The 13,531-nt window shown below is 33.1% G+C and overlaps 2 protein-coding genes across 3 annotated transcripts; both read right to left on the bottom strand.

Annotated features, from left to right (window-relative positions):
* Positions 1–549: 549 nt before the first annotated feature.
* LOC105325989 (uncharacterized) lies at positions 550–5,025 on the bottom strand. The gene is made up of 5 exons (XM_066080871.1): positions 4,833–5,025; positions 2,221–2,302; positions 1,832–2,004; positions 1,057–1,387; positions 550–998 (listed from the first exon to the last, which is right to left on the bottom strand). The coding sequence occupies exons 1-4, from the start codon at positions 4,879–4,881 to the stop codon at positions 1,182–1,184; spliced, it is 510 nt and encodes a 169-aa protein (XP_065936943.1). The 5' UTR covers positions 4,882–5,025; the 3' UTR covers positions 550–998; positions 1,057–1,181.
* Positions 5,026–8,885: 3,860 nt separating this feature from the next.
* On the bottom strand, positions 8,886–12,360 carry LOC105325990 (uncharacterized). 2 transcript variants are annotated; one of them, XM_066080873.1, is made up of 5 exons: positions 12,125–12,360; positions 10,329–10,413; positions 9,935–10,104; positions 9,410–9,601; positions 8,886–9,196 (listed from the first exon to the last, which is right to left on the bottom strand). In XM_066080873.1, the coding sequence occupies exons 1-4, from the start codon at positions 12,171–12,173 to the stop codon at positions 9,420–9,422; spliced, it is 486 nt and encodes a 161-aa protein (XP_065936945.1). In that variant the 5' UTR covers positions 12,174–12,360; the 3' UTR covers positions 8,886–9,196; positions 9,410–9,419. The 2 variants fall into 2 exon arrangements, with proteins under 2 accessions (XP_065936945.1, XP_034306385.2); XM_034450494.2 differs by having other exon boundaries at positions 8,886–9,601; positions 12,125–12,358.
* Between the last annotated feature and the right edge of the window lie 1,171 nt (positions 12,361–13,531).

The raw sequence follows: 13,531 nt of genomic DNA, 5'->3' as shown, positions 1-13,531 counted from the left end.
TTTTAAAGGGTTTGTTTTTTAAAAAATGTGCGGGGAGTGAATCTTTAATTACATATATTGGTATACACTCAAACCACATTTTACTTTTTAAAAAATTTTGACTGTGACTAGGGTCTAAATAATTTCAAAGTGCGGTAATTTTTTTCTCTATCAAAAGTGCTTTGCCAATAAGGTTATTTTTAGTTCTTCAGGTCAGTAAATTTATTTGATCATAAATTATAAAATACGAAGATATTGTGTGTGAATTCACACTACATATACATTTGAATTTATCAAAATTTACCTTTTACATGTAGTTTGTAAAAGTTATATTGCGTTAGTATCCAGGTTTTTTATCGTTTGATATGTCGCGGGTTATATAATAACGGATTAACTGACCTATGACTCATTGTCAATATTTTTTTGTCAAGTTTTATTGCGTTAGTTTCCAGTGTTTTTTATATTGTTTGATAGGTCGCGGGTTATATGACGGATTCGCTAACCTGTGACTCATTGTCAATATTTTTTTGATTTGTTTCAGCAAATATGACAAATGAAAGAAGCATGATATGTTTAAACACATTAAAAATTTAATAAACATACTGCATATTACAGGAATTTAGATATTACATGTTCTTTCATAAAAACAATTTGTATCAATATCACACAGATTCTTCTACGTGTAACAAAACAGAATATTATATTACTATCAATAATTGGTCAAACTAAATAAATAAAACTTAACCGTTCTATATGCACAAGTTAATAAACATTTAAAACTAAAAAACTCAATTGCAATACTTTTTTTTATTATTAACAGATATATACCCTGTTATTTCAAAATGAATCAAATGTTTTTTTTGATGTCACACTTTGAACAAATCTAAACAATAGACTGAACGGAACATTCGTTATCTTGTGGATAAAAAGGATAAAAAATGAAATTTCAGATGCCAGAATAAGAATTTTAAAATGAAAATGCTAAAGGTTAAAAGCTGATGTTAATTTGACAAAATCATGTATATATATATATATATATATATATATATATATATATATATATATATATATATATATATATATATACATTTTGAAACCGTATGTTTGAATAAAAAGCATATTTATATCAATGATGCATTGTTACATTAAAATATAAGGTAGAGGGGTAAAAAAAAAGCAGTTTAATATTTGCGTATGATAATTTATTTATAAGGAGGAGGGGCTTGGTTTCCGTCTGGTCCTGCCGCCTGTGGGGGGTAGTTGTACTGGGGGTAGGCGGGCTGTGTCCCCGGGGGGTAGGCGGGCTGTGTCCCCGGGGGGTAGGCGGGCTGAGTCCCCGGGGGGTACGCGGGCTGAGTCCCCGGAGGATAGGCGGCAGTGTTGATGTAGCCTCCACCCATCTGTACTCCTGCCGAAACACGTTGAAAGAACATTAATTGACTAAGAAAACGTTAATTATATAATTCTTACACTTAAACATTTTAAATGAGCATATAGAACACTGTAAACTATTTTGCAACTATCTATCACGATAGTAAATCAGTAAAACACAAAATTGTTTTGAGATTTTACAAATTAGAATAAAACAAAATATGTTCATATATTCAAAATGAATTGAAATGAAAGAGAGTTCACGCTGTGATTAACTTGTTCACAGTGATTAATTTTTTCTACATCAAGTACATTTTTATTAACTTAAACAGATATAATAGACTTTAGCGGACCAGTTCGCGTCAATAAATAGTCGCGACTAAAGTCTAACAAAGGTTGCGAAAATTTCTCACACGCGAGTAAAAGTTGGCCTGCAGGAAGCAGAACTTCATGTTTTTCCAGTGAAGACTATATCACTTACCCCCTGCCCCTGTCGTGGCTACGACAGCGACATTTGATCCAGGTGTGTGCAGTATTTGGCCTCTTGCCGCTAGACGGCGCGGTCGGATGCAGCAGAAGAAGACGATTAATCCAATCATAGCCGCTAGGAATACCAGAGAACCAATCACAGCTCCCGCAATAGAACCAATGGGCCTATAGGTATACAGAGCAATGAAAACTAATCTTGTGTATGATTGTAAAAGAAAACTGCCTCAGTGTAACTTTTCACAACCATTTAAAACAATGTACTTTAATTTCAAAATAAGGTATTTTAGGATCAAATAATAGAGTTAAAACAAGTGAGACTTCAATCTAAGGAAAGTAATACTAGCTTCTATATTGATTAATGTAAAGCTTGTGTTTACTTACAAGTACAAGTTGTAGTAGCAGTAGTATGTACGGTAGCCATAGTAAGATGTGTAAGTATAGCAGTATGCAGCCTCTGCAACATCTGTCAGAAAAATATCAACATCAAATATAATATTTGTCAAATCATGTGTAAACACGTGCAGGAATGCCTCTATCTAGTGTCTCGCACGAGGAGGGTAACTGTGGCATCTTTTCGGGGGGGGGGGGGGGGTAACATCACTCAAACAGAGTAGGACCAGTCGTCCAAATGGCATATACTAGCCCATTTGGAATGTAATACTCTAAAATTGATATAGATTTACATTGAAAAAACGAAAAATTATTTGAGTAATGTTGTTATTTTGTTAAAGAAATGCATAAATAAACATTAATTACAAAAACATTCGGTAATGCTACCTTCCTACTTTCACGATTCGCAGCGCGATTGAAATCGCGGACTTTATCGAAGAGTAATCGTAGTCATTCTTTCAAATCTAAATAGGTTTCGAGGTATGTCATGGCAATCGTTTTGACCACAGAAAAAAAGCAATTTTCTACGACCAACAAGGTTAACTTTCCATTTTTATTATACGTTATCATCGTATCAATCCTCATTACGTCGCTTTCAAGCGGTTTTGTTTATTTGTGCTCCACTCATCGTGATGATCTTGATCAGTCTTAAACAAGACAAACACAACGCTAAGCTGAATTCAGTTGTGATGCTTCAATACGGTCAGTAGGGGTTTTTAGATATATTTGTTGGAATGCAATCGTGGCTTAAATCGAGATAACCTTTTATCTTGGTCGTGAAAAGAATCGCCAGCGTTAACGTATCAAACGTGTAGGAACGCATCTGCATTTATTCAAGCGTCTTAAATCGGGGGCTCGTATCGTGGTGTTCGAATCAGATCATGATTCAATCTGGAATTCTATATGGACAATATTTTCAGATTGTATGTAATCGTATCTAAAAGGCTTATGAGATCGTGACAAATAGAATCACCTGAAATATACTTAATGTGGCATTGCCGTACCAACGAATAGTATAAGCGTCTGTCACACTATCGCGATATTTAGCAAATATTGCGTACGAATTCAATATTCGGCATTCGTCGTAGAGATAGTCGAAGACTATCTTTCGACTATCTTCTCTTGTCGAAGCAAATCGCTTAACTCTGGCATTAGCAAGTTTCTATGTAAACCTACAATTTTTGAGACAGTTTATTATCCCCAAAAAAGTTTGGATCTACTAAGTGATTAAGCTTAAAAACAGGAAGAGTTGCAGAGAAACTTGTTTACGAATTTTTGGTATAAGTAATGTGGATTAACCACATTTTTCAAAATAAAAGACAAAAATATGAGGGTTTTTTTTATTTTTGTTACTGTAACTTTTTGTCACATGTAGGGTATTATATCCCAAACGATGATTATATTATACATCATTTGTAGACTGGTTCAAACCTGATAAACAATTTGAAAGGAGATGACTGATCTTTTTATGACTGTATGGATGTCTTTTAAAAAAGATTGCTGATGGTCTGTCCGAACATTTGACAATTTGTCAGTGATGGCTTGCACTGCTGAACTGTAACAACCCAAAACACCACAGTAGACATTCAAAAACAAACCTGATAAGTGTATACTATAGATTATGCTGTATTTATAATATCATGTACCTTTTAACCGTATAAATTTATAATAAATATATCACATGATGGGATCTAGAGGGGGGGCTGGAAAATTTACATTGTAAAATATAGATGTAAAATACATACGCAAATGTGCCTAGGACCCCCCCCCCCCTTTCCAGGGATTAGGAATTTCAAGATTTCGGATATATTTTTTCCTTGGTTTGATTTTTTCTTGGAGCTATAGGTATACTACACCCCCCCCCCCACCCACACACACACAGATTAGGAATGTCATGATTTTGGGAAACAGAAATTCAGACACCCCCCCGGAAAAATTTTCTGGATCCACGCATCATCAACACCATCATACATTAATTGAATCATAAACAACAAGTACCCCAAACTATGTTAAATACATCTTATAACAGTTCCGTTTATCAACAAAGTCTGCCATAATACTTTTTCTTTCGCTCTATTTGGAAAAGAGGCAGATCAACAGCTGATCAACCTTTTTTGCCTTGTTGAATACGTTGGGATTAGGTATCGGTTACGGTAATTGAAGCTGTTTCTTTCATAATTGTGTCGCTTTTCTGTATCTCTGTGCAAATTGGTTAAGCTTGAATGAATAAAATTATATGGGGTTTACCGCCTTAACTTCCTGGATATGTATTATTAACTTATGTGCATTTTATTTTATAAGGTAATCAATTGTATAAACTAAGTAAAGAAACAAAATTGCGCTTGTCCTAAAGTAGCCAGCCCTTCATATAATACCATGTAGTTTAGAGTGATCAAGATTTGAGAACATTAATAAGCATAACTTTTTATGAAACTATTTTACGTACATGAAACGATTGCAGTCAGTTGATAGAAAATGATTTACTTGCTTAACCGTAAAATTCAGGTCCTTCTTAATTCAAATTTAATGCCGGAACAAAACAATAAGACAGAGTCGCTCGAATGTTGTTGAAATACATGTATTTGTTTATGATAATTACTTACCCCAAAGTATGATGAATAAGAGCAGAGAACCTAGACCCATGTTCGCCATCTTGGTTTTAGGTAAGATTTCATCACGTGGTGTCAAAGTAGTATCCTTTTGTTGATCAACCAACCAATTACCAAAAAAAATTTGAATACACTCCAGTACATCACGAAATTTCTTTTCCTTCTATCAAACATCTATTCAAACAAAATACCATCCTTGTAGCTTAGACATCTTTTCCTGTTTGCTCAACTGTTTTAGGAAGATAACATAAAGTTTCAATGTTTGATTTACATAATATGAGTACATATTTTATAGTGTTGTTAGATATAACAATATATATATAAAGTCAAAACAAATAATTGAATAACACGCTCTCTTCTCATTCATGTAAGTTTAAATGTGATTCAACAAAACTGTAGCAAATCAATATGAAGGATTCAGTAATGCTCAATTTTGAAAAAAAAAAATTATTGATTGAAATCGATATTTTACCCAACAGCTGTTATTTTTACAGTGGAAATAAAAACGGGAATCGTTGAATTGTTTCCCTTGTATATATTTTATTGTCTTTGGTTACAGTATTTGAAATTACAGATACAGATTAAGATTAATTTCTTGACAATTACGTAATGATAATTTAATGGACATTTTTTTAATATTACTATATCATTTCTCAACGTATCTAACAGCGAAAGAACAGAGGGTTGTTTCTATCGCAAACTTCCAGGCCTGCCAGTAATTCCCATCATTTTTGTTTTGAGCATTGACCACAATCTAACCAAAGGGGGAGATCACTAGTATGTTACCCATTAAATATTCTTGTGGTGGGCAGTGTTATTTATTGGAAGTAATGTGTTGTTTGACTGTATTTTTTAGCACTGGTGATGGTCATAATGTGAGGTGGTGGTTTAATTTGAAAATAGGGCTTCTTTACAGTTACTGTTTAGATATATAAATGTTTTTGAGACATGTTAAATGTAAAAGGCGTTATTTACGGATGAATTTACTATTATTCCAGTGTTAGTGATGTTCAATTGTATGATCACGTAAAAAGAATATAATATTACAATTACAGCGTTAAAATATCGATGCATGCATTTACGTCAATATTTTTGTTCATTGTCTGATATGCTGCTTTTCTTTGTGATCCTGAACAAGTACTTCCCGTGTTATTTTGATATAGAAATCTGCAGATGGACTCATTAACAGATTTTTGTTAAGCTTAATTTATTTCAAAACTTATATTACAATTCTATTGTGTTCATGATTCTTTGATATTTGCAATGAAATTTTTGTTTTCATTTATGGAACGAAAAAGTGTTTCATGAAAATTTCACTTCGTCCATTGTCTTTGACTTTTAGTTGTTGGATGTCTTTGGATGCCTTCTACTATGCCTTTGCCATTCCCGTGGGGGTCATCATTCTGGCTAACCTCGTGATCTTCATCATCACAGTGGTTAGCATTTTCAGGAGACCCCAGGGCCTGCGCAGTAACCAGTCAAAGCACAAAATGGCCATTACAAACCTACAGGCCGCCATTACTAGCTTCGTACTTCTAGGTATTTACTAGCTTATATCATAGCAACATGGTTCTCATCGGTGACTATACTGTCATGTATGATTCAATTACTCTGACATTAAATGGACGTGGTCACACTCAAAATTGATCAAAATTTATTTTTCCGTTTTTATATATTTACATTGCTTCATTAATGCATAACTAATACTAGTTGTTTATCAATTTAAGAACAAATTGTCGAATTATACCTTATTTTGTATAAAACTTAAGTCATGATTTTGTTTACATTGGTGAATGTTGCAACGCTAGAAACTTTTATTTATGTTTAAAACAAATAAAAAGATATAAAAATCGGCTTTAATAAAATCTATCATTATATTGACGCAATGTAAACAAAAACAAGGTACGAGCCTTTTTCACATAACAAAGAATTGAAAGCTATGTTGCTTATATCTCTATGACTGACTCTTGAATATATGTTGATTACTATAAATACATTATGAAAGCATTTTGAACAATAAAAAAGGAAAATATTTGACCAAAATCGTGAACATGTCCCTTTAAGAAGAAATAATATGCAAAGGAAGCGACAGCTATGTCGAGCGCAGATGTTTTGTTAACAATATTTGATTTTGTAAAAGCGAGAACACATTTTGCTCACGCAAAGCATAACGTCAAGCCTAAACCTTGCTTGTTCAGATATGATTTTATTTCATTCGTCAACTTTGTCCTCGAGCTAAAGGAGAGATAAATGTACATCAATATAAAATGAAATGTGATACTTTTTTCAGTATCAAAACGTCGGTTTTTTTTATGCATCTGGGGTTGTGTCATAATGTCTGAGAGGGGCTAAATACCGGGTAAATACTTATGAAATAATAAACGTCATCTTAAAATCTACTACTGTATGTATAGTAGACTTTACATGGGGAAATATCACAATGAAGCCAGCTTTCCGTGAAATGGGATCTATCATGTGGTCATCATTCCCCAGTAAAAAGTGCTTTATAGCCATATATTCAGGCGGGGGATTGGCTAAGGGAAAGGGTTCTATGTAACATCGAAAATCAACAACCTCTGAGGGTTTGTTTCTCGAACTTCCGGTGTATATAGTTTTTACATCGCATTCTACTGTATTTTTCAAGGTAATCTATTGCGATGAACTAAGCAAATAAACATTAGAAAGCAAACCGCCGCTTATCTTTGTTATGAAGCAATAACATTCAAATGTCATGTTGTTTGAGGAAAATAAACCAAGATTTAAACAAAATTTAGTATAAAATTTAGTATAGTATTCTTCAATGTTAATCACCAGAACAAAACAATGCATCAGTGTTACACGATTGTCATTGAAATACTTCTTCAATAAGATTACTTACCCCAAAATATAATGAAGAAGATGAGAGGACTCAAACCCATGTTCGCCATCTTGTTTTAGATAAGATTTTATCACGTGATGTCAAAGTTACGAATATTCAAAAACATCCGAGTCAATAGTTGAATAAAAAGTTTATCAGACTATCGGGTTTCTAACATTGCATGTGAATAGGCAATTAACAAACTTCTGAAACAAATGCACTATGTCGTTCAAAACTATACTTACAATTAAAAAGCATTATTTCATTTAATATATTTTTGAATCGCTTTGTCTGATCTATCTGTCTGAAAAGGGGATGGGTCATGTTATGAATGTGGTATTGCTAGGATGAATGTGTTTGGTATCATACCATAGAAAGACACTTTTGTTGTGTCGGCTCTCTTCTTTGTATAATACGATGCTCATTTGCATCTAGGTTTATCTCTTCTTCTTTTCTCATTTACTTTCACTTAGAATTATTAAAAAGATACATTGACGTTGTAAAAGTTATGTGAATAAGATCATAGATTTGTGATAGAACAAACATACAGGTCAGGAAAAATCTGGGTTGTCATTCCACGGAATTTTCCGCATAGCTACAGTCCTGCAGCTATGAAAAAGATGTTTGGGATTAAAGTTATAATACCAATTATACCGGTTTGAAATTTGGATTGGATTGGTTGTCTCATCGATGACGGTAGATTAACCCAATATTTGGAAGGATTTAAATATCTACATACTGTAAAAGTCCGGGTTTTTTGTTTTATAGGGTTTGTTTTTAAATTGTGCGGGAAGTGAATCCTTAATCACATGTATTGGTATACTCTCAAATCACATTAATTTTTGACTGTGACTTGGTTCTAAAAAATTTCAAAGAGCGGTAATTTTCTTCTTTATTTAAAGTGCATTGCCAAAAGGGTTATTTTTAGTTCTTTAGGTCAGTAAATTGATATGATGAGAAATTATAAAATACGAAGATATGGCGTGTGAATTCACACTACATATACATTGGAATTTATATTAAAATTTACCTTTTACATGTAGTTTGCAAAAGTTTTATTGCGTTAGTTTCCAGGTTTTTTATCGTTTGATATGTCGCGGGTTATATAATAACGGATTAACTGACCTATGACTCATTGTCAATATTTTTTTGATTTGTTTCAGCAAATATGACAAATGAAAGAAGCATGATATGTTTAAACACATTAAAAATTTAATAAACATACTGCATATTACAGGAATTTTAAATAACATGTTCTTTAATTAAAACAAAATGTATCATTATCACACAGATTCTTCTACGTGTAGCAAAACAGGATATTATATAACTATCAATAATCTGTAAAACTAAATTAATAAAACTTAACCTTTCTATATGCACGAGTTAATAAACATTTGAAACTAAAAAGCTCAATTGCAATATTTTTTTTTATTATTAACAGATATATACCCTGTTATTTCAAAATGAATCAAATGTTCTTTGGATGTCACACACAGCAAAACTAAACAATACAATGAAAGGAACATTCGTTAACTTAAGTTATGGTTAAAAAAGATTTCAAATGTCAGAATGAAAATTATAAAATACAAATAATTAAGGTTAATAGATAAGTGAATATGACAAAATCATTTTTACATTTTCATTTTGAAAACTGGACGTTTTCATAAAAAGCGCATTATATTATCAAAGATGCATTGTTACAAAAATATCTTACATAAGAATTTCTATGTATAAGGGGGAGGAGGTTGCTTTCCGTCCGGTGCCGCGGCCTCTGGGGGATAGTTGTATTGGGGGTAGGCGGGCTGAGTCCCCGGTGGGTAGGCGGGCTGAGTCCCCGGGGGGTACGCAGGCTGAGTCCCTGGGGGATAGGCGGCAGTGTTGATGTAGCCTCCACCCATCTGTACTCCTGATGCAGAAAATAAACCATTTAAAGAGGAATAATAGATGATACAAACGTTCAAAAACTATAGAAATCTTATACTTTAGCAATTTAACAAAACATTTATTTTGCTACAACTTTATTTCACAATTGTGATTAATTGGTTCGCACTGATTTTTTTTATATCAAGCTTATATTTATTTACTTCAACAGAGACAATAGACTTTAGCTAGTTTGCACCTGTAAATTTTCGCAACAACACGGATCTTTCAAAAGTTGCGAAATATCTTGAATACGATTAAAAGTTGGCTGTATATTTGCAGAACTTTATGTTTTACCAGCAAAGACCAAGTCACATACCTCCGGCTGTTGTTCCAACGACAGCGACATTTGATCCGGGCGTGTGCAGTATTTGGCCTCTTGCCGCCATACGGCGCGGTCGGATGCAGCAGAAGAAGACGATTAGTCCAATCAGAACCGCTAGGAATACCAGAGAACCAATCACAGCTCCCGCGATAGAACCAATGGGCCTGTAGGTAAATAGTATAGAGGTTAATCTTGTGTATGGCGTATAAGAAAACTGCCTCCATGTAACTTTTCACATTATTTTAATATACATGTATGTACTTAAGAAAAATAATCGTTTGAGTGTCAAAAAGGGGAAGTAGGAAGTAAAAAACAATTTAGATTTCAATTAAAAAGGGTGAAATAAAACAATGCTTTTGGTGTTGAAATAAAACTTGTGTTTACTTACAAGTATAGGTAACTTGAGGCGGTACAGTAGTATGAAGTGTACCCATTGTATGTGTAATAATAGCAGTATGCAGCTTCAGCAGCATCTGTCAACAAATATACAATAAGGAAACATCAGTTATAATATTTATTATCACATCATGCCGATGTGCCTCTGCCCAATATATCACACGAGTAAGATAATGGTCTGCGAACGCATCTGCACGTATACAAGCGTCTAAAATCGGGTACTCGTATCGTCATTAACCGATTCGGATCAGATCAAGATTCAATCAGAAATTCTATCTGGACAATCGTATCAAAACAGCAAATGAGATCGTGACAGATCGCGTCACCTGAATTTTGTCTATAGTTACCTTACAAATGTTGAACGAGTCGCGTATAAACATATTGAATAGCATCACTGCGTATCCAAAACCAAAACTTCAGAAAAGTTCCGCGATCGGCTACGATTTATCGATCATGGTGTTCGAAAGAGAATACACGACAGTGGGAACCTAGCTTTAGCAAGTTTCTGTGTAAACCTACAGTTAATGAGACTGATCCTTAAAATGTTTGGATCTACTGAGTGATTCAACTTACAAACTGTAGAGTTAAAGAGAAACTTGTTGACCAAATTCTAGTTTAAGAGGGATCGATGGTCGTGGCCATTTTTATACGATATTGATCTTCATAAGATGGAGAGCTCTATGTTAAAATATAGAAAAAATACCCAAATCTGAAGAGAAAAATATATAGATATTTTTGATTTAATAAATAATAATTTTGAGCTAAACAAATCATATTCTATTTTATTTTTACGTTTTGCAAAATAAACCCCCAAAAAATTCTTCTGTAAATTCATATCTCATTTTGGGCATTACATCCCGAATGAGATAGTATTTAACCTATTTCTGAGACTTTGTCCAACTTGCCTGAAGATTTCAAGGGAGAGTGGCTTCCCTTTAATTGATATCTTTATGTGTGGGTTTTTTATAGTCTCTCCAAACAAGTGCCGGTTCGTAATGACTCTTTTGACGGTAACTAGCCTACAATTTCCGCATTCATTCAGAAACAAACCTAATATGTATATACTCTACTACATACATAAAAAATAATATTAAACTTTTAACAGATCAGAGATATTATCAACTATCAAGCAAATAATTACATTATAAAGTACTAGTGCATCAAGCAATTCTTTTACATTTTGATATATAGCTTATGATAAAACTGGGCATCAATAAAGTCGATTATAATTTTGAAAAGGGACAACATCCACCTTTCTACGCCTATTTAGTACGCTGAGATCAGATATCAACTGGAATATTTAAGATGTTCATGTTAAATTAAGCGTTTCCGTTCATCACTTAGACAACTCCGTGTCAATAATAATGTGCATATTGGATAGGCTTCAATGAACTAAATAAAGTAAGGTTTCTATCTGGAATTTCCTTGGTATGTATTTTAAACTTATACGCATTTTACTTTTCAAGGTAATGAATCATATAACCTTTAGTAAACAAACAAAGCTGCGCTTGTCCGAGAGAAGCATACACGTTTCAAGTTCCTGTGGTTGATTGACATGAAAATAAAAATGAACATAACTTAAATTTCTATTTATTTATTGCACGTATATAAAGATGGCAATCATTCGGTTATGACATTATTAACCTGCGTAAAACGTAGAGAATTTGTTCCGTAAAAATTCAAGTCCTTCTTTATAGGTCAGTTTTAATCGCCTGAACAAAACATCTATACACAGATTTGCTCAATTGTTGTGGAAATCGTGTACTCCTTAGTAAGATCTGTACTTACCCCAAAGTGTGATGAATAAGAGCAGAGAACCAAGATCTTTCTTCGCCATCTTCTTTTTAGGTAAAGATTTAATCACGTGGTCTATCTGTCAGAGTAGTTCCCGTTTGATGATCTACACACCAATTACAAAAAGGATATAGAGACACTCAAATACAATCCCAAATATGTTTCCTTCTATTAAAGATTCATAAAGATAGAGTACCATCCCTGTAGAAATATGTCCTGTTTGCTCAACTGTTTTAGGTAGGTGAGACATAGAGATGCAATGGTTGGTCTTAATTCGAGTACATACTTAATAGTGATGTTAAAAATGACATTTAAAGTCAAGATGGATTTTTTAGTCAAAACAAGTGAAACGAATCATGCATACGTTCATCTTCTCATGACTTTATATGGAATTGAACAACGCAGTAGCAAATCAATATGAAGGATTCGGTATTGCTCAATAAAAAAATATAATTCATTGATTGAAATTGATATTTAACCTAACAGCTGTTATTTTCACAGTGGAAATAATTTTAAACGGAAGTTATTGAATTGTCTCTGTTGTACATATATGTTGTTGTTTTCGGTTACAGTAAACTATTTGAAATTACAGATAAATACTTTAATTTCTTGACAATTATGTGATGATAATTTAATGGACATTTTTTAATATTGCTATATCATTTCTCAACGTGTCTAAAGTATGTCCCAAGTTATTGCGTCCATCACTTGTTGATGCTTTTTAATAAAAATACCCATACCCGTGAAAGAAATACAGTTGAAATCGATAAAAGAGAATGTATCCAAGATATCTTCATTGAACATTTTTCATTTTTCACTCAAAAGTTCACAGGAACAAAAACAAATTTCTCATGGAGATCTATAATGGAAAATGTTTACATCTTTTCTCCATTCGGAAGTTCTCGGGATACCTCGCGCAATTTTTCAACGTTATCATCCGGGCTTATTAATGGCTGATGCAATGCAAAATGTTCGTAGACTTTCTATTTTTGGATGTGTATTGAAACCTGAAGCGGTAGAGGGGGCGTTTCAAAACAGATAATCTGGACATTTTTCATATTATTGGATGAACTTAGTTTGAGCACAAAGGTATTTATGATTATCAAAATATCAAGCAAAAAGTGACGGAAGCAAAAACTCGGGACAGAGTTTAACAGCGACAGAACAAAACAGGCGATGAGACGTGTACCATGAAAAATAGAATAAGACTGTATAAGGAATATTTTTTTTATTTTGGGCGATTCACAGAAGCTATTTAAATTTACTAGTATGTATGGGCAATAAATACAATTTCGCAAATAAATGTATTTACATAGTTGAAGCAGATGAAGCGAAAAATCTACAAAATAAAAAACAAATTAAACAAAACAACAACAGCCAGCATTATTTGGAAATGTTAAT

Source organism: Magallana gigas, chromosome 4, assembly GCF_963853765.1.
Source record: "Magallana gigas chromosome 4, xbMagGiga1.1, whole genome shotgun sequence".
Classification (NCBI taxonomy): Eukaryota; Metazoa; Mollusca; class Bivalvia; order Ostreida; family Ostreidae; genus Magallana; species Magallana gigas.
The sequence above is the reverse complement of the archived record's forward strand: the minus strand, read 5'-3'. Positions and strand labels throughout refer to the sequence as shown.